The sequence below is a fragment of the Papaver somniferum genome, chromosome 5 (genome assembly GCF_003573695.1).
Source record: "Papaver somniferum cultivar HN1 chromosome 5, ASM357369v1, whole genome shotgun sequence".
Lineage (NCBI taxonomy): Eukaryota > Viridiplantae > Streptophyta > Magnoliopsida > Ranunculales > Papaveraceae > Papaver > Papaver somniferum.
This window is the reverse complement of record NC_039362.1, coordinates 166,591,842-166,613,694: the sequence shown is the minus strand read 5'-3', so window position 1 is coordinate 166,613,694 and position 21,853 is coordinate 166,591,842. Positions and strand designations below refer to the sequence as shown.

The following is a 21,853-nucleotide window of genomic DNA, read 5'->3' as shown; positions in this document are numbered from 1 at the left end:
ACTTAGACAAGTTGTATGACTGTAGTATAATGATGAACATTTGTAGAGAAGAATGCAATCTAAGTAGTAAGTACTTCTTAATGTTCACAAAATGTTTTACCAGTTCACGAACTTGAACCTAAAAATATAATTTTTTTTTTCTTCTAAATCTCAATCTTTTTTTTTTCTTTTTAAAATCAACAAACATTGAAAATCAGAAGGACTATCTTCTGGTAAGAAATTGGTCGGAAGCCTAGCAACAAGCTAAGCTCCAAGTCCTTTTTAAACAGTAGCTTTCCGGGAGGTGAAGAAGATGAGGATCTGAAAACAACAAGAAGGAGTCAAGAGAATTGGTTTGATCAGATGAAAACACACAGACTTTTTGATTGCCTTCAAATCTCCGGAAAAAGCCCCCCCCGTGAAATCAGACCTTATTTAACTCGCGTAGATGAACTGATTTGTTCAGTTCTTGAAATAGTTGATTTTGAGATTGTACTGGAAACTACTTAATTCAGAGGTACACGAACTAATTTATACGGTTCGCGAACTAGCTGATTTTAAATGTTCATGTACAACTTTTATTTCCAAGTACACAAAATATTTTGACAGTTCGCTAACTTTCCAAAATCAAAAGGTTTCTGAATTATGAGACGACTTTGAGTTCACAAACAGTTTTGTCATTTCATGAACTGATTCAATCTTCTGATATATTTCTCTATTTATGCTTAATGGTTCCTGAACCTCTTAACTATGGCCCTCTGGAAAGCCACTTGGTATATACGTATATACTTACGGTTGCACAGATCTTCTTTGTATTTGAACAAAAACTTTTAACATGGTTTTATTTATAATATATATGGAAAAGTTTATCTTGCTAGAATACGAAGAAATTCGTAAACACGGAAACTAGTTCGTGTACCTACTTTGTTTAGCATTGTTCATCAATATTAATATAGGACCCCCTGCACATTGGAAACTCAATCCTGGCACTTCTATGTCCTAGTTGTGGCTTGAGTCATCCTTTAAAACCTAGGTTTCCTCTGGTGAAATTATATTCGGCTACGAATTTCATATACTCCACTAAAGGATTCATAAAGCCCGGTCAAACTATCTTTTACCTAATAGTTCTTGTTATCCGGATCTCGTTCTTATTGATCTTCTAAGTTTTCGAAACTTTAATTAGATCAAGAAATTGATAGATATAAATAAAAAATTAAAGTACTCTTCTTCTCCCCAGACTTTGTGATTCCACACGATATAAATCACTCTTGGTTTGATTTGTTTAGATTGTTCTTATGGGGTGGTAGTCATCTAGGCTTCTCTTTGGTAAGAGTGTAAACGTTCCGAATCCTTGAGGTTTTGCATGGCCTTATTCTATTGCAAACAGATTTCCAAACCTTGGTTGAATTATATCTAACGGGAATCAAATAGGCTTTCTGTTAGAGGCATAATAGTCAAAAAAAACTTCACCTAGGTTGAAGCAACTCCTAGGACTGTAAAGGATGCCATCTAGGAAATTGTATTGCGTAGGGTCTTGCGAGATCAAAGAGACGTAAAAAAAGCACAACTGAAGTTGAATTAATTGTAGGGTCGATTCAGTCTCAACTACATTCCTGTTGAGGACTCTGATAGTAAGCGAGTGTCTGTAGCGTCTTAATATAGTGTGGTGTTCAAATTCTGGACTAGGTCCCAGGGTTTTATGCTTTAAAGTTTTCATCGTTAACAAAATTTATTGTGTCTTATGTTATCTATTTTCCTTGTTATATTGCTTGTCTTTATAATAGAAATATCACAAGTTGTACATTAAAGTAACTTAGACAATTTTTAAACCTAAAAGACTTTATATAACCTACAAGATTTATTCTTAAAAATTTGTATCTTGAAAGAAAGATTACAAAACCTGTTCTTGTTGGAATTTTTTTTCTGTAACAGTTTGGGTACATACTAGGTTATTACTTGGATATTATTTTTTAAAATTGTCCAACTTATACTTGTCGTCATATCAGGTATTAGATCTTTACCGTTGATCTGTACTACCGATTTTAAGAAGTTTTCCATGCATATTTCTGAGTTAAAGTTTAGTAGTATACTTGGTGCCCCATATTTTTCAACTTGTTATTGATAACTCATATAGTTATCTTGTAAATAAGTTTCTAGTTATTATATGGCCATTCTATTCTGATATAAGGCCACTCAAGATTTTGAAGATTTGACTATTGCGAATCTAAGTGATTCCAGATTTTTTGGGATATAAGTAGAACTATTGATTTTGGCGACGTTAACAGACGTTGTTCTATGAAAAAATCATTAGTGAAATTGAGTGTGGATTGTTACTATTGAAAATTAACAAAATCAAGGTTTTGAAGACTTCAAGTTCTTTTATGTTTCCGTTCTTGCATAATTTTATACTAGACTTGATTGTTTGGGACAACAAGTTGTTTATCTTTGCTAGACCTAAAGCTTGTAGAAGATCAACAAGTTGTTTCTATCACAAACGGAAGTCTTTAAATCGAGTGGATTACTTGGGTAATCTAAAACTTGATTGATCTTATTTATTGAGGAGCTGAAGATTTGATACATCTTGTTGATTTTGATACGTAAATATGAACAGAAGATCCTTGACTCTAAAATTGATTGTTAATATCTTTGGTATTGCTATTAGATTTATGAGTGCGTATCAAACAGTTGATAATTCTTTTTTTTTTGTAATACGTCTCCAAAAGAATTGGAAGCAGAAGATTTTGCCAGGGTAAAGCAATACTTTGCAGTGCTTTATATTAGGTGATTCACGTGTGTTAACCAGATTGATTGTAGGCACATGGATACTAAGGGTACTTCGTTCTATCTCAAAGTTGTGATCGTCAATTTGTATAGCGGCTTAATTCTGAGAGCATTCAAAACTAGACTAGGTCCCAAATTTTTTCTGCCACAAAAATTTTCTCGTTAACAAAATCTTGTTATTGTGTGTAATTTACTCTACCTTTCTGCATTATAATTGTAATAATTATAATTAAAGTAAATATACACTTGTACGTTAACCTACATCTTGGATCGATCCCATGATCTATACCTTAATCGGTTTCATAGGAAGTTACTGATCTGATAAGATTATACAAGATGAATCTGTTTTACGTTATTGAAAAATAATTGGTGGTGTACTCTATAGCTTCATATTTTCATCTACGATGACCATTTTATGCAAAACTATGCACGTGAGCATAGATTTATTCATTATATTGAATAAAAATGTCAATAAGGAACACAGAAAGTCGCGTAACTCGACTTCAGAATTGGAAACACTCTTTCGACATCCTTTTTCTTTGTCGTTTGTTGCGTGTTAAAGTGTTTTATATCATGGAGGTTATTAGCCTGATTGTAGGCTTGAACTAGAATTGCGCATTGGGGGTAGATTCCCCCTCCAAAGAACATCCCTTCATGTAAGAATTGGCGTTGACGGTGTAATTTGCATTATGAATGATTTTATACTTTAGCTCATCGAACATAAGTGATTTATCAAGAATATTAATGTCTTTTGTCAATCTGGGATTTCCAAATAACATGCCACACCCAACAAGTATAAGTAACCAAACCTTATAAAATAAAAGTTGGTTTTACGTAATGAATATAATACCGATCTTGCCAAGTTATTGGGCATCCTTTCTGTGCCCAATATATGCAATCAAGATTACATAGCATCCCATTAAAGATTTTTTCCTTGTATTCGTCGATTATTCGATCAATAACATTATACTTAGTTGGTTTCTATAGAAAAATGTCCGACCAAAATGATTTATCACTGAGCTAGCCAAAAGTCTTTGTTTGTTGAAGAACTGAACCGAAGTAATTGTGGATCTAAAAGCGAGGGCCATGGTGAAATGTGTTGTTACGGAGAAGTTGATTCCCTTTTGAAGAAATGGTCAACGTAACGTGCTTAGCAAGCAAAGTGGGATTCAATTTCAAGGCACTTTTCACAAAATATTTAGAGATTATTAAATGTTGTTGTTTTTCCCATATGAATTTACTCTTCGGTGGCATCAACATGGGAATGTATTCTATAGAATCTTAAGGGATACAATAATCTTTTGTGCAGGTATATACCCAAGTATTCCACATGCATCCCTATGATAATACATAAAGGTTGTTCCTAATAAAGGTTTCCGAATCGTAATCAACAATTAGCGGCCCAGGTGGAACTGACGTTGTAATCTTGATCAGGGCACACAATCTAGGAACAAAATAGTAATTCAGCTCATCATCTTTCATGGTACTCATGTCGGAATCGCTAAGTACATCGTTTCTAAATACTGAAGGGTTCCGAATCTCTGAGTATTTGTAATGCGAGTATTTGTAATATATTAAAAAAAATTGATTGTTTATCCAAATCTGTCGATATCTGGGTTAACATTTTTTTTCCTTTCCTTTATTCATCCAAATATATTAATATATGGGTTAACGTTTCATCTTATTGCATCAACACAACTAAATTAGTATAGTAACAGAGTCAATATTCATAACCATGTCAATTATAACGTACATTTAATTGAACAAAAACTAAAAAAGAAAAAAAGTAATTGAGAAATAAGTGGAAAATTATGAGAACTTGAGGTATGTTATAATGAAGGGAGGTGTATAAAAGTATGAGTTGTAAGTGGAATTGGTGGCTGTGTTGGGTATTTTCAATAACGTCACGTGCTTGCCACTGTGATAGGGGCATTTTGTGGCGCGTCGACCCTCCTAGGTTGTGATCATTCAAGTTTCAATTTAGATTTATATACAAACTTTGTCATTAGCAACCATTGATGCCTAGAGGTATCTGTTGGTGATGAACATACAAATCCCTATAAAAAGTGATAAATTGATTCTCATTCACTAACATCAAAGCTTCTTGTTTTCTTTCTTCTCTAAACATCATATCAGTATTTTCTCATAGTGTTTTTGTTAAGTAAGGAATACAGACCTTGAATTCTATTACGTTATTAGAAGGGCTAGCTCCATCATATCCTGAAAGCATTATTTCAATACCCACTATCCATGAGAAGGGTTGAAATAACTGTCCAAAGAGTTTGAGTAAGAGTCTTGAAGTTAGAAAAATAACATCTCTATTTGTATTTCACCCTTTTCCAACCCTAATTATCCAACTAGGTGGAATTATATTATATATCGTTGTGGAAGTAATATAATCTTTGCTTAATGAATATAAAAATATAATTGTTTGCCACTTCGCTATAAAATGGTTAATTTGATTGTCATCGTGCAGTGAGATTTTTATTTTGGTTATCCATGTGGATACATCAATCTGGAACTTTGGTGTTATTGCCATTATAATTCGCCTTAGGCTTTCTCCTACGCAGGTTCAAGATTCAGACTAAATAATGTAACAAAAGTTTGGAGAAAGCCCACTCTTGTATATTGCATTCAAGCAAATGCTTGAACACAATCTAGAATCAACTCTGCAGCGTCAAGTGGGTTTGGTACTGGAAAATTTACTTTTTGTGCCAAACTCTTTGGCACTTTTAATCTCAGTCATTAGATTTTATGTTAGAAATTAAAACTTAACGGTTAAGTATTTTGTGCCAAACCATTGGGCGCTTTAGATCTTAATCATCAATTTTTTTTTTAAATTTAAAATCTAACAGCTCCAATCTTTCTGCGCCAAATAATTTGTCCTATCTTGGTTCGAACGTTGAATCACAGTAGAACTTGGTTGTTGATTCAAGCTGACATGTCAAGCCTTGAATCTTGAATCTTGACCAGGGATAAAAGAGTAAGCTTTATAGGTTCTGTATCCAAAAGGTACATTGCCAAATGGTCACTATTTTGCACCTCGATCCCACAAATCTTCCGAATTGTATATCTGGTTTTTCTTTGTCTTAGCATGTTGTTCTATGATTTGCTTATGGTGATGCAAGTGTTTACGCAGGTACAAATAATCTCCTAATAAACTTTCTTCGTCTCCTTGAAAAGCTGCCATTGCCAGAGAAGCAAGTATAAGGATCCGATGAAGAAATTCATAGTCCTTGCAAATTAAAAAAAAATGAGATGCATAGAAGGACTGACTAGTTCTAGAAAATGGATGATGAGCAATCTAATTATTGAAAAGAAAACCGCGGAATCATCATCCTCAATTAATTCTTCATCCACATTATTGAGAGAGAGAGAGAAAATGCAGAAAGAAACTTGATCACCACCCACTTCCCGCATTGATCTATCTCTTCTTTAATAACACAAGAATAATTTATAAATACTAATTAGGAAATTTCTCATCAAGCACATGCCATAAAGTCACTAAGCTAGCTAGACCATTTCTCTACATAACTAAATCATGAGTTTCCTAGCTAATTAACTCTACTTACAATAAATAAATAAATAAATAAAATAACTACCATTTCTTTTGTTAAGGCAGGTAACACCAAAGATAAATTTAGTGCTGAAATAGTTTTAATAAATTTGCTGTAATAAAAATTTAACTCTGACTCTGGTTGATCGTACACACATGCTTCACTTCACGCGGCATCATAATGACCTTTAGGTAGACATGAAAGTTAAGAATGGGCACAACGTAACATGATAAAATAATTTAAGATAATATTCGCAGAAGATCAGCTTTAGGCATCATTGTACAAGATGGAGATTGAGATTAGTATATAGTCTTACTTCTATTTATGGATTGTTGTTTACGTTTTATCGCATCAATTTTAGTAATATAGTTCATGCATTCAGCATCACCTAGTTGCCACAAACAGATCAGCTCTTAGTAATCTTAGTCCAGATCCTTGAAGGCTATGCTATACACCATCACTACAATGGGTGGTACTCTTGAAATAGAGTTGCCATTGCGTATACGAACCTGCTAATCATATCTAACTAACCGATCGTCTTCTTGTTTATGTTTTCTTGTACAACTAGCAGTTATTATTCTTTAATACTCATAGAACACTAAAATAAATGCTCATTTTCTTGTACGGGAAGGAGCGAGAGGTACACTCTCCTATTTAATATGCATTCTTTCCTCCTACGGCGCGTTCTTGTACGGTTGTACCTACTATCTACCTGTCTTTCTCTTCTACATGTTATACAAACTTTATATCCCCTATATATATACCAACTCATTTCTTCCTCCATAACCATCAACATCTCACAATTCAGCAACAGCAACTACTACTACTAGACTACTCTTATATACTATTAGTTCTGCTAGCAAATTCTCTGTTAAGGTTAAGAAGATCATGACTACTACTATTGAGCTTTGGAAAAAGATTTTATGCTGCGGTTTAAAGAAATCGTCTTCACGAGCGGATCGTGTTGCTCAAGGTCATGTAAGGGTTTATGTTGGTAAACAAGAATTCCCATGCAGATTTGAGGTTGAAGCTAATTACCTGAACCATCCTCTCTTTGAGAATTTACTTGAACTGTCAAGTGAAGAATTCGGATATTCTTATGATGGTGCATTGAGGATAGCATGTGAAATTGATCTTTTCAAATATCTTCTTGATCTTCTTAAATCAAGAAACCCTGCTGCGCATTACATGGACTTGCATGATCTTATGTCTAAGTTCAATGATCGCTGAATTACAATAGCGCACAGCAAATCAACGAGAAGAACCTTATATGGGTGCTCAATGAAACAAGTTTTCGAAGTTTTAATTAGTTCGTTCTCCATTTTTTTCATTTATTTTTCTTAAGAATGCATGATTGCATGACTCCATTTCTCATTCTTATTTAAACAGGGAATGAAGGTCACTAACTATAGTTAATAGACTTGTAATTCCTTTCCTTTTTTTTCTTTTCTTTTGTTGATGAATTCTTGTTGTAATTCCATCCTCCAAAAATGCGAGAGATATACTAATGATTTGAATTTGTTTAACTCATTTTTAGTGTTAAGTTTTCTTACTTCGCCAATATTTAGATTTTTCTTGATTAAGAAGCGCAAATCCTATATCATAGTGCCTTCGGGGATATTAACTTGACAAGATCCACATTAGAGACATTTCCATCTTTGATGGTGGCTTAGTTATAGTCTTTAATCTTTATTGATCGGTCAAAACTTGCAGTGTGAATCAACAAGTAGTCATTCGATCAGATGATTGTTGCCAGTTGGTTACTTCATTAACTCTTCTTCTTTTTTTGATGGAAAACCAGTTCACTACGTACTTCACTGTCCCAAGGACTGAAGTACTTTTGGCGCGGGCTGTGACGGTGTAAAACGAGTAATCTGACATAGTATTCCAAAAAGTGCAGATACCCAGATTCAAGTTCCAAGTGGGTTGTCGCACTTCATGTTTGTCTATCTAGATTTAATGCTAACATACGCTCTGGCTACGTACACCAAAAATAGGATATAGGTACGGTAAAAAAAATGGAGCAATAATAAAACATTCTGTAAATAATTGTTAATGAAAATTGTAGATCGCTGAATAATCATCTGATCACTCAAAAACACAACTAAAGAAAATAGATTGCATTTTGTTAGTTGCTGATGGCTGTTGGAATCGAAACAGGTAGATGATCAAGTTATAAATCACAAAATGCGCTATACTGCACAATATAAAGAACACTCTATGAAAGAAAAAAAAGAAGAAGATATTCCGGCGTTTGTTGCAGACTTGTAGTGCAAGAGATGGTGTTTGGCATTTTCTAAGAAGTTTCGATAACTTTAAAACTCTAATTTCTATCTTAAATTTTTGTGGGTTATCCAAACAAAATCTAGTTTGTGGTCTCGACGGGGATCGTATCCTAATTCTACTGGGATTCTTTTTCCTTAGTTTGGAAGTTTCTCTCGATAGTCGGCGTCCGGGAATAGAATTTCTTTGGAGACACGAATGAAGATTTTGTATAAATACATAAAATGAGTCCATAGTCCATACCATTATTCATTCACCATCCCTCTCTTAGGAAAAAACTCTCCTCTCTCTAAGATTAATCAGAAGCTACAGCAAAGAGAAATTATGGCTCCAAAGATTCTAAAACATATTTGGCACAGGTTGTTGGGGTTGAAAGAGAAGTACTCACCGGCATCATCAGGAGCATATGATCGACCCGTGCATAAAAGCTACGTTGGGAAAGATGCAGAATTCCCAGCAGGCAGGTTTATCTGAAGTTGAAGAAGAGGAACCTGCGCCTAATCACATGGATGTTAAAGTTAGGCAGCAATAGTAATGTTTGTACAGTATATTCAGTATTTTGGAACTTTGGTTCCTCTTTTCTTATTTCTTCAAGACATTAAGATATTTCAATTTGAATATATTTATGTTTGTTCCGAAATACCACGAACTAAAGCTTTATGTCAATAGTTTTAGCATTTAAGGCCTTTCAGGCCTTGTGATCTTTTTGATAGTACCGTTTGGGTCTCACAAACTGCGCAACCTCTTTGGAAATACTCCGTATAAGTAAGTTTGTGAGATTCAAAAGAAAATTATCTAACGACTTAGTTTTAGCAGTTAAACAAAATTTAACCTTCGACATAAAATGCGGCCAGTGTTCGGAATATTTTGCCACATGTAAAAAACCAAGGTGATACTCTTTGAGTTACACAAACACCAGTCATATTAGTTGGGCTAAATAAAAACCATATCCAGGAAAAATGAAACAAAAACTCCATTTCCATTTAAAATTGTTAAATTTAGTTTTTATTACTTTATGTATTTCCAAACCTGCCCTTTATTGTATATATGTTAATAAATCTTTCTTCTCCTCTCGTGATTTCATTTTTTTTTGCCTCCTTCCCTTAAGACTACCACCACCTCCTACCGCCGCACCACCACCAAACCACTACCGCTTCCAGATCCGAAACCAACACTCATCCTCTTCTTCCTTCTTCGTATCCACCAACACCTCCTTCTTTTTTCGTCTATTACCATTTTGCATCGCCACTAACAACACCCTCTGCTTCCACCAAACTGGTTATGATGTTCACATTTAACGTCAACACCACCTCCTTCATCGCCTCCTCCTCCCCCTTCACCACCAGCAACATCACTTAAGCCCTAAAATGAGAAATCATCTATTCTCATTCGATTTTTCCCATAATTAGTTAGCTGCAGCCGAGAGCTCAATTGGATTTGAGATTAAGACTGGCGATTTATGGATAAAGGAGATTAAATGAGTTATTTATGGAACTGGTGGTGGAATTGATTGTTGAAGTAGACAGAGATCGATCTAGCTGAGATTTTGATGAATTTGGTTGATTTTTGTTGTTGAAATTCATGGATTTGACAGAAAGAAGAGTGGTGATGTTTGATGCTGGAAATTATAAAGAAGAATGAAGGGTTTAATTGGTTTTGCTGGAAATTATAAAAAGAGATAATTTTGCTGGTGGATTTGATAGATTTGTAGCAACATAAGTGTGGGTATGGTGATGAATGTTGGAGCTGAAAAGATGGGTTTAATGGTGGTAATGAGTGATTGAAGTTGTCGTGGTTGAGTTTGTGCCTGTAAAATCAGTTGAGGAATGAAGGGAACGAACCCGTTGATGTTTTTTTGGTTCATGACTGAGATGCATTTGTAGTTGCTTCAAATGGAGGATACTGGCAGCGAAGATAATCACCAGCAATATGTTGAAACCTTTTTTGGTTTCATTAATTCTACTGTTATTTTGGAACCAAAATAGGTTGGAACCCTTTTTTGTTTCATCATTGGTTTTCTAACTATGCACTATTGAGTTGTTCTAGTATATCGGAATTGGATTGGCTTGTTGTGCTATTAATTATTATCATGACTTGATAATATTGTGTTGAATTTCGATCGCCAAAAAACGGTCCTTTGTGTGTTTCCTGTTATAGTCTAATATTTATTTCTAATTAGACTTCTCCCTCGGAACATGAGAATGTTCCACACCTTGAAATATATCAAAATTTTGTGCTTAAAACAAGCTGTTATACGATCCTTTTCCTTTTGGTTTCACATGCAATATGTTGGAACCCTTTCTGGTTCATCATTTTACTGTTACAATGGAATCAAAATATGCTGGAACCCATTTTGATTTCATCAAAAAACAGACATAACATTACACGACAATATGATTTGGATATAAACATAAATAAACCATTAGAAACATTGTTTACAACTAGTTGACAATACACTAATTGAAACCATTCATGAACCATTTAAACCTTTTATAAACTATTATAATCATTTAAGTTTACAACAAGTTGACAGTACACTAAGTTTTATGTCTTCCTTTATGATTCATTTTAGTGGGTTGTCCATCAGGATCTTGTAGCACAACTTTTCTCTCATGTTATCCACCTTTTCCGAAATATCCCCTTCATGAGACTCCATGTTTCCCTTCAAGAGGTTCTTCATGTAATAGAAAACATGAAGCCACAATCTACCCTGAAATTACAAAACAAATTTCTCAATGGTTAGCACCTGCAAAAGAAAATTGTTGGTATGAAATGACAAACATTACTGGTAGAACCAACAAGGGAATCTTCACGTCTTTTCCCTGAAAAACCAAACTTATTTTAGCAGCCAAAACAAGAATAAACTAACACTACTAACATTGTCGTACCAATACCGGTAAAACCAAGAAGGGAAGAATGATGAAACCAAAATTAGTTTCATCAAAACTACCAAAATTAACCAACACCACCAAAACAGTATTGGTGAAACCAAATTCGACAAAGGAAGAATGATGAAACAAAAATTGGTTTCATCAAAACTACCAGAATTAACCAACACCACCAATTGGTATAACCAAATTCGACAAGGGAATAATGATGAAACCATTTTTGGTTTCATTATAACTACCAGAGTTACTCAACATACCAAAAGAGTTTTGGTGGAACCAAATTATACGAATTGAAAATAGTGCAACCAACAATGGTTTCATCTTATCTAAAGAGTTAATTAACATATCAACATATTTTTGGTGGAACCAAATTTGACAAAAGTGAACATACTGTAACCAAATTTGACTAGAGTTACTTGCTCAAAAAATAGTTTCAGTCTAAATAAGATCAACACGATTAATTATTTTACTAAGCAATTCACAACTATTGATTAGTTTACGAAGGACAGATAAGACGATGATGATTTCAAACTGATAAAACGTGGATCCATGTTAGTTCAAACACTTAATGAAAAAAAAAGATTCAATTTACCTTTTTTGAGTATTTTTGATCTTTTTACAGAGCAATTCATCTTTCTTCTTCACTTATTGAACATTTTTCTTCACCATTTTACCAGCTTTTCTGATTTTAGGTTGTTTCAATTTTGATTTCTAATCTTAGGTTTCAGGAGAATCGATTGATTTCTAATCTTAGGTTTCCAATCGATTGTTTATCAGGAGAATATTATATTTTCGTAGATCTGTTTATGATTTTGAGAAGAAAAGGAAAGAGAATAGAAAAACGAGAATGATGGAACGAGGAAATACTCGTTTTGGTATGAAAAGACAAGGGTATTTCAGACAGTTCTGGGATTTTTGGGGTTTTTTATATTATTTGTTTCGTTGGGCCTATCTTACACCAATAGTGACAGCTCTGGGGCTGTAACGCGCGCGTTATAACATTATTCACCATACTATGGAAATTCAATGTATTTGCTCAAGACTCTTGGAGGTGATTCCAAATTTATCACGTGGCCGAAAATTTATCTTGTGATTTAAGATTTTTGTTGTGACTCATCATTTTTTCTGAGAAAAAGATTGGGTTAAAACCCAAAGATTATATAAAGTTTGAACCTCATGTATAGTTAGGAAAGGAAAGAAAAAACTAAGGTATAGTTAGGAGAGGAAAGAAAAACCCTTCTCTGCCTCAAAAAAAAAAAAAAAAAAACCTATCTCTTCCCCCCTCTCTCACTCATTCCTCTCCAACAAAACCATCAAGAACAACCCTTCTCTGCTCAGATCTAGTCCATTTTTGGACTAGATCAGAGCAGATTTCTTCATTATTCCTTGTTTTCTAGGTTAGCTAGTAGTTTAGTGTAGTTTTTATTATGTTTCCTACTTATCTACACCATTATGATGGTGTTATCTACTCTTTTGAGGTTTATCTTCGCTTTAATGGTGATTCTTGGTCATAAACTTATCCGACGACGAAATCTTCATCTTGGTTGTCTTCGGCGACGGAATCTTCATCATCAACTTATCCGACGGTGGAATCTACATAGGTGGTCTTTTTGACGACGAAAGCTTCATCACTAGTTACAAGAGATTTGAGCAAATCACTCCTACTTTGGGAGCACATCTTTCTATAGAAGAAAAACAAACTAAATGGTTGGAAGTTAATTACGAAAAAAACCATCATTTTTCCGATTTAATCGGATCTTATTCATTGTAACCTCGAATTTTCATTAATGAAAAGGTTCCTTGTTTATCAAAAAAAAAAAAAATCTCCTCGCCCCGCTGCTGACGAATTTTGAATTCAGGTCGCTCGTATCCCCCACCTGGATATGACCCATTATTTTCTTAGTGACCCACGATGATGCCCATGGCTTAAAAATTTTCCATGACTCCTAAATTCTGCAATACGACTTAAGTTATGCTCATAACCGCCATTTGCTAGAGGGGTAAGGTGTGTTATGCTAGCACAGTACACGAAGAAGCGTGTCTAGCATCTTGTGTGCCAAGTTTTCATGCCTGGAATTTTAAGTGTGGCAATTGAAATGAATTATGAGATGAACTGCTCTTTTTTTCATTATGAAGGTGTTGATGAACATTTCGGCTGATGATGAAACATGAAAATAATCGCGAAACCTAAATTTCACTTTACGAAAAACAACACTATCTTCGTTGCTTTATTTTTTGTTTGGATCAATTACAGAATGAAGTTCGGCTTATAACTTGTCAGCAGAACCTAGATGTGTCTTTTAAGAAAGTGTATTTTGACTGATAATTTCGCAGTTGAACCTCTGGGTATTCTTTATATATGAAGAACATTGAACTAATAAAATAAACAAATAATAAATAAGTAAACAAGTAAATTAATCAAAAGGTAACTAAGTAATTTATTAAGATTTAATTGGAGGCCCAAAAAACAATTAGGGGCCCATTAGAAGACAAAAAGGTCATTAAAACCTAAATTGAGTCGCCCCTAAATGATTAGTATTAAAACTTAACTAAGTTAAGTTAATTAGTGTGGTTATATTAAAATCAGATTTTAGAATCAAAATTTGATTTTTTTTTTTTTTTTTTGTGAGTTGAGAAGAAGAAGAGGCGGTTTTAGAAGAAAAAATAGGATTTTTAGAAATGAGTAATTCAAGTAGGGGAAATGATATTGGGGAAGGTTCAAGCAACAAAGGTGATTGTGTTGATGGTAAGGTTATCTTAAATTCTCCCATGGATTGGATATATGTCATAACACAGAGAAAGATTCGTCAATGTCGAGGGATGTATACCCCAACGACTCTATAAAGTCGTCAATGTATTGACACCAAAAATGACGACTCAAACCTGCAACTTTTCCAGGTTATGAAAAATCGTCAGGGTAATATGATATACCCTGACGACTCTTAGCTTGGGGTCAGAAAGAGTCGTTATTTTGTGTGTTTATACCAAGACGACTATGAAAAAATTTGGGACAGAGAGGCTGTTTGTTTTTCATCTGGGGTCGTTGACGTTTAAAAAAGGGTCGTCCATAGAGGATCGTCATAGGTTTTTATATTATGTTAACGACTCTAATCTAGGGTAAAAAAATATAAAAACCAGAAATATGGTCGTCATCTTGATCATCATATACCCTAACGATTTTTTATGGTCTCTACATGCATGTGAAAAATCGTTAGGGCTTAGGCTTGTCGAATTGACGACCTTTTACTGTAACTGAAATTTTTCGGGTGAAGATTTTTTTTTCTTTTTCTTGGAGTCATTAATGGAGGAAAAGAGAAGAGTCGAGACGGTGAGAGGGGAGGGAGTGATTTTTTTGTTTATAACTAGAAATGAATTGGGGCATAGGATTAAGGGTTAATAGGTTTTTAAAATTTATTTTAGTGAAGAGTAAAATAGTATTTTCACAAAATTTTAACCCATCCCTGAAAAATTTGGGGTGCAAATATAATGGGTAGGCCCTAATTGTTTTTTGGAACCCCCAATTAAACGAGGTAATTTATCTAGCTCTACCTGTAGGACACTCCTAATCGGATACGGTTTATCAATTTGTAGTGGATGCCCCAGAAGTCCAAAATCAAAGAGAAGAAGTTTAGTTCACACGTGTGATATATCACGAGTCAGGAGAGTTATCTCCTCCCAAACTCGAAAACCCATCCCAGGAAAGCAGTAAGTTCGTCGTGGAGGAAGAGGGAGAGCTTGTTGTTTTCTGATTAAACCCTAACTTTAACATTCACTAACCAGATTCTCCTCAGCAACACTATAGCTAATTCAAATCATGCGTACACTAGCAGTTTTTCAGCCTCCCAACTTTACATCATGTTCATCGTCTTCTTCGTCAATTCCTCAGCTATCTGTTTCTCCAGTTTCTTTCCTCCATATAAATCATCCAAATAAAACCCTAATTTTGAATAAGAAGACCAATTTCGAAAACCAGAGCTCAGCTTATCCTTCCTCTCACCGTTCCAGGTTGTTAGTACCACGTTCACAGAAACAGCCAGAAAATGTAAGTCATTTTCTTTAACTAATGAAACAAAATCCCTCAAATAATATTTCAATTTGTTTGAACTTTTACTTTTTAGTTATCTTGGTTTAGGTTACTTCTGTTAGTTTGTATAATTTAGTACTGAAGATAAAATCATTGGGGTTCCTTAGTTTCAGTCTTCTAGACTTCAAGTTTTAGGATTTTAAGTGTAAATGGCTAAATTCATGAATCAAATCGTATGTTTAGTTAGTTTTGCACTAATTTGCGCAATGTGTTAGTAGTTAGTACTGGGTGATTATTGTTATTTACTTGAAGTATGAGCTAACACTAATGCATTGTTGTTGTTGTTTTGTAGAATGTAAGTGAAGAAAGGGATGAAATGTTTGATGATTTGTTTGATAAGTATGGGAAGGTGGTGTATAGCAGCAGTGATCAAAAGCCTCCCACGGACGAAGCTGATGATGATGCCGAATGTCTCGCATGTATGTCTAACTACTCTAGATAAGAAATTTGTCAGATTTCAGTTCTATGCCAAAGCAGTGGCATCCTTAAAGTAGTAGTAGGTTCAGCGTTACAATGATTTTTAAGAATTTTTTCATTATGCCCAAGCATGACATTCTTTAAATAGGTCTCACCGTTACAATGATGTTTAAGAATTTTGTCAGATTTCAGTTTTATTCCCAAGCATTGGCATCCTTAAAATAGGTTTCGGCGTTACAATGACATTGTTGTAGATTCGATGGAATTTCTTCAGCATAGAATTTTACATGACAACGAGTAATAAATACAGTTTAAACCAGTAGACTTTCTGTGATAAATGCACTAAATAAGTGGCCTTTTTTTCTCATGTTCCATGTAGTTCCTCAAGGTTTCTTCAAATGTTATGTTGCAATGCTATGTAATACAATAACGAAAACAAAAACCAAAACTACACTTCTTTTACAACTGGTTCTTGTATGAAACAATGCCTGGTCATAGGTGGACGTGTTGCCATACTGGCCCAAAGGTGTTAAGTGTAGACAAACCTTAGTGATCAGAGATATGGTGTTGGTAGCTGAAATCAAATGGGAATATGCTTTATTCTTTATTCTTTATTATACTGAGTTTACTGCTGTTTTACTTCTTTTACTGTAGTTGCTATTGCTATGGCTAAGGAAGCAAGTGAGGTGAAGGCTGCAGATATCCGACTTCTCTTTGTGAAGCCTTTGGTATACTGGACTCGGTTTTTTATTATCGTTACAGCTTTTTCACGTCCTCAGATTTATGCTATTGCGTAAGTTCTTACCTTAAACTCTGTGAAACACGATTGTCCATTTATTCTTAGTAGGTGGACTGACTTGCATATGAAACTCGTGAACAACAGAAGTAACAAGTTTCTTGTTAATTGCAGCTCAAGAATAAAAGATCTAGCTGAGGAGCAATACAACAAAGTTCCAACTGGGGACTTTAAACCCAACTCGTGGACCTTGTTAGACTTTGGTAAGTCTTTACCATATATGCTTTCTATGTCGATGCAAAAAATTATATGAAGTTCATTCAACCCAGTGACTTTCAGTATCTGGGAATTCATTGATACTAAAAAACAGAGAATATGCTGTTGAAAACTATCGTGTTAGTTACATACCTTCACCATAATATTTTCATTATCTTATTCTTTCTTTTATATTATGATGATGACTTCAAATGATTTATCTAGAAAGGCCTGAAGGAAAATACTCCTATTCTTAATTTCAGGTGATGTTGTTATCCACATAATGCTCCCTCCGCAACGAGAGTACTACAACTTAGAAGATTTTTATGCCAATGCGACATCCATTGATCTTCCGTTTGAAAGCCAATCATCCCCTCGCAATTGAAGAGCATTGTGAATTTGTGAGGCAATAAACAGCGTCAAACGGATTTAAATGGCCTCGATTTACTACTGTAGAAATTGTTTTTTGTCTGTTCCTCCTGTACTTCAATGTTCAACCAAATTTCCTAAACCATTACTATGGTGCAAACGAGCAGTCATGTGCGGAAAATTATATGGTGCAGTCCACTTCGCTCAACCGATTTTGATCTTCAGTGCGCTGTTGCGCGTAGCTTTGAGCTTAGGGTGTAATGTTACTGTAAATGTACATTTATGTACTCTTATAAATCAATGTCGCTTCACAAACTTCTTGTGTTTCATAAGAATAGCAGCATGATATTATCCCGAGGCTAGAAATGTTTGTCAGTTCAGGGTGGTACATTTGCATGATCATCAGTTCAGGGTGAAATGTTTGGTTCATTTTCTCTCTGAAATGGTTAAAAGAACCCATTGGCCTGCTTGATATACAAGTCGGTACCAAATTCAAACTGATACTTCGGCGACGATTTACAAAACACTTGGAACTGTTTCAAAAACTAGGCAACTTTTGGCTTTCGTTCCAGATATTTAAAGATTCATTACAGAACCAGTTTCAACTTAAAAGTTCGCTTCTGTCCACTACTATTTACGTTTAGACAGAGTTAATGGTGAATGACTTCTCTCTCGGAATCCTTCATTACTCTCTTGCAAGATTTTACCGGTAACAAAAACCTTAAAAGGGGTAGATTTTTACATGCCCAGATAATCAAAACAGGTTTAAGATTTCATCCTTTTGTTGCAAAGGGTCTTGTCAATTTGTACTCAAAATGTGGTTATTTAAACGAAGCGAAACTTCAATTCGAAGAAATACACGAAAAAGATGTAGTTTCATGGAACTGTATCATCAATGGCTATTCAAAACAAGGCCTTCCTGGTTCATCTCTCGCTTTAAAACTTTTCTGTCAGATGAGAAAAGAAAATACGTTGCCTAACTCTTTTACTATGGCTGGTGTTTTCACTTCCGCTTCAAATTTGTCGAGTGCTTCAGTCGGGAAACAAGCTCATTGTTTGTTTATAAAAGTCCCCAACTGTTCAGATGTTTTTGCTGGAAGTTCTTTGATTAATATGTACTGTAAATCAGGTCTTGTTTGTGATGCGCGTAAGGCTTTCGAGGAAATGCCGAAAAGGAATTTTGTTGCTTGGGCTACTATGATTTCTGGGTATGCTAGTGTGAGAAATGCAGTTGAGGTTTTAGAGCTATTTAAGTTGATGCGTTTGGAAGAGGATGAACAAGGGTTGAATGAGTTTGTTTTTACAAGTGTTCTTAGTTCTTTATCTAGTCTTGAATTGGTCGAAAATGGCAAGCAGATTCATTGTCTTGGGATTAAGATTGGAATGTTATCATTTGTATCTGTAGGAAATGCACTTGTTACCATGTATGCAAAATGTGAGAATTTAGATCATGCACATGGATGTTTTGAATCATTGACGGATAAGAATTCGATCACTTGGTCTGCAATGATCACTGGGTATGCACAGAGTGGGGATTCCAACATGGCTTTAAAGTATTTCTCAGAGATGCAACTTATTGGGCTTCGTCCTACTGAATTCACGCTTGTTGGTGTTCTTAATGCTTGTGGTGATGTAACAGCTATTGGACAAGGAAAACAAGTTCATAGTTATTTAGTGAAGTTAGGATTTGAGTCGCACCTCTATATCAGAACAGCTCTTATTAATATGTATGCTAAGTGCGCTGAAATCAATGATGCACGGAAGGGTTTTGATCAGTTACAAGAACCTAATGCGGTGTTATGGAGTTCAATGATAGGTGGATATGTGCAAAATGGTGCAAATGAAGAGGCTTTGAGTTTGTATGGCAGGATGCAAACGGAGGGTATTTTACCTAATGAGTCAACCATGGCTAGTGTACTCAAAGCTTGTTCAACCTTAGCAGCTTTGGAACAAGGGAGGCAAATTCATGCCAGAACAATTAAACATGGGTTTGGTTTAGAGGTCTCAGTTGGAGGTGCTTTATCGACTATGTATGCTAAGTGTGGGAATGTCGAAGATTGTAACCTTGTCTTCAGGAGAATGCACAAAAGAGATGTTGTTTCGTGGAACGCAACGATCTATGGTCTTTCTCAAAACGGGCATGGTCATGAAGCATTGCAACTATTCGAAGAGATGAAACTGCACGGCGCAAAACCTGATTATGTCACCTTCGTTAATGTCCTCTCGGCTTGTAGTCACTTAGGTTTGGTTGAAAATGGGTGGTTCTACTTCAAATCGATGGTTGCAGATTTTCGAATAAAACCTCAATTAAAACATTTCGCATGCATGGTTGATCTTCTTAGTCGATGTGGGAAGCTTCAAGAAGCTAAAGAATTCATTGAATCTGCTGCAATCGATCAGCAGCAGTGTCTCTGGCATATTTTATTGGGTTCTTGTCAAAGATATCGAAATTTTGAAATAGGACTTTATTCAGGAGAAAGATTAATGGAGTTAGGTTCAAAAGAATCATCTGCTTATATAATGTTGTCCAATATGTATGCTGATGAGGGTAACTGGGAAGATATGGAACGTATTAGAGGATTGATGAGACTCCGAGGAATAAACAAGGAACCTGGGTGCAGTTGGATTGAGATAAAGAGCCGAGTTTCTGTATTTGTTGCGGGAGATCAAATGCATCCACTGATTGGTAAAATTCGTTCCGAAGTTCGGCGATTGACTAAACAAATGCAAGATAGCTATAAACCAGTTTCTGATCCAAATTTTTATGATATTTCCAGCTTAGAAACAGATATTCTGTAGCTGAAAACATTTTTGTTTTTGGTAGTCATCCTTTGCCAGAGTAGATGGGCATTCTCACCTGACTTTGTTCCTCGTTAAATATTTCCTCTTCTAAAAATGTGACAAGCATATATACTTAAATGAGCCGGTCCAATCAATCTGTTAACTTGGGTCGCTTACAATCTTTTTAAGGAAGTGGGTAATAAAAGAATACAGATCTTCTTATGGGTGTAGACACTGTAGACTAATAGGGATCTTTAGCTGAGACTCCTGGCTGTGAAAAGCTAAATCATTGTCCTACACACGGTTGCACGGACGCTCCATTTTTTGAGCAGTGTCGGACGCACTAATTTGCGCGTCCTGTGCGCGTCTGGTTTGGACGCTCCAATAACTCAGCCTTGACGCGTTTTTTCTTTTTCATTTTCAGTTGAACTTTTTCCTTTACTTTTACTATTATTAACTAAACGGAGAAAGATAAACTTTTAGATCAATCATCTAGGTCTTTATTAGGGTTTTGTTATTGGAAATGACATCACGTATACCCTTAATTGGGCAATGTGTTAATCTAAGAATGCATTTTGATTGTGCCATGTGTTCAACAATGATTGATTGTTTGACCTTCGGTGTGTATAAACAAACGATAACTTCTTTTCTTTTGAAATTTATACACATGTAGCATCATTTTCTAAGTTTTAGTATCGAAACATCTGACTTTATTGTATAAATACATGATTGTATATATAAATAATATATAAATATAATATGTATATACGTGTCCGCGTCCTAGTTTTTTGAGAATTTTATAGTGTCCGCGTCGTGTCGAGTCCGCGTTTGTGCAACCCTACATAATGTAGGTCTTAGTTTTGAGTATAGATTTTCTCATAGTGTCATGTATCGGTTGCTTTTAGTTAGAATGACACTATCATGACATTGTGACGCCATATTTTTTTTTTGAAATTCAAATTAAGATGAATTTGAAGCTAATTTTTTGGTGATACGCTCCTTTTATAAAACTCTATACTCCAGCCAAAAATGAGCGCATTTTGAGACGTACAAGATAATTAAATTTGTGAATGGCGAATTTCCGTATTTTGGAATACACTCACCTTTTTTTTTGTAGGAATGTAAAGCTTTATAAGAGAAACATGATATATAGGAATATAGAGCTTTATAAGGCTAAAAAATGACATCATCATGTCATGATAATGTCATTCGAACCATGTCATCGGATCCTTACATGACATGGTTCGAACCATGTCATCGGATACTAAATCATTTTATTTTAAGGCTCTGTAGATTGGAAACCCAATCCTTGGAGATGTAACTGGAAATTTTCGGTACATGTATAGACATCTCAGATTTTTAGTATTTGAAAGTAATATTTTTGTGGTAAGAGCAGATCTTCTTCGTATCCAGACTTTTGATAATAATAACTCTGTTATGCTTTCAAGGGAAAGAAAACTCCTTATTCTCATAAAATTATTTCTTTTCAAACGAAAAAGAATGTTTTTAGTTAGATCAGAGATAATTCTGGTGCTATTCTAACTAATAGAAATAGTATTTGTAACTCAATTGTTGATTATTTAAATCTTTGTATTCTTCATCCTTCATCAAATTCAGGATGAAACCCGTGAGGGTCTTCCTTGGAAGTTCTATAATACTTTCAAATAGAAAAAAAGACACCAAGACATGATGGCTTTAGGTATAGTAATTATGTTTGGATTGT

The 21,853-nt window shown here is 34.8% G+C and overlaps 3 protein-coding genes across 3 annotated transcripts; all 3 read left to right on the top strand.

Annotated features, from left to right (window-relative positions):
- The first annotated feature begins 7,205 nt into the window (after positions 1-7,205).
- Positions 7,206-7,547, top strand: LOC113280001 (auxin-responsive protein SAUR71-like). Its single transcript, XM_026528632.1, has one exon. The coding sequence runs from the start codon at positions 7,206-7,208 to the stop codon at positions 7,545-7,547; it is 342 nt and encodes a 113-aa protein (XP_026384417.1).
- A 7,615-nt stretch (positions 7,548-15,162) lies between these two features.
- LOC113283548 (protein Iojap, chloroplastic-like) lies at positions 15,163-17,664 on the top strand. The gene is made up of 5 exons (XM_026532852.1): positions 15,163-15,530; positions 15,865-15,991; positions 16,644-16,782; positions 16,900-16,988; positions 17,244-17,664. Exons 1-5 carry the CDS (start codon positions 15,303-15,305, stop codon positions 17,363-17,365), a joined length of 705 nt encoding a protein of 234 aa, XP_026388637.1. The 5' UTR covers positions 15,163-15,302; the 3' UTR covers positions 17,366-17,664.
- A 137-nt stretch (positions 17,665-17,801) lies between these two features.
- On the top strand, positions 17,802-20,321 carry LOC113283547 (pentatricopeptide repeat-containing protein At2g33680-like). Its single transcript, XM_026532851.1, has one exon. The coding sequence runs from the start codon at positions 18,010-18,012 to the stop codon at positions 20,146-20,148; it is 2,139 nt and encodes a 712-aa protein (XP_026388636.1). The 5' UTR covers positions 17,802-18,009; the 3' UTR covers positions 20,149-20,321.
- Positions 20,322-21,853: the final 1,532 nt, after the last annotated feature.

Excerpts from the sequence above, each read along its gene's own strand:
- LOC113280001 (XM_026528632.1), top strand. The coding sequence starts at position 7,206 with ATGACTACTACTATTGAGCTTTGGAAAAAGATTTTATGCTGCGGTTTA.
- LOC113283548 (XM_026532852.1), top strand. The coding sequence starts at position 15,303 with ATGCGTACACTAGCAGTTTTTCAGCCTCCCAACTTTACATCATGTTCA. Across the intron at positions 15,992-16,643 it reads TGATGCCGAATGTCTCGCAT|TTGCTATTGCTATGGCTAAG; the intron begins GTATGTCTAACT and ends CTTTTACTGTAG. Across the intron at positions 16,783-16,899 it reads CCTCAGATTTATGCTATTGC|CTCAAGAATAAAAGATCTAG; the intron begins GTAAGTTCTTAC and ends TGTTAATTGCAG.
- LOC113283547 (XM_026532851.1), top strand. The coding sequence starts at position 18,010 with ATGACTTCTCTCTCGGAATCCTTCATTACTCTCTTGCAAGATTTTACC.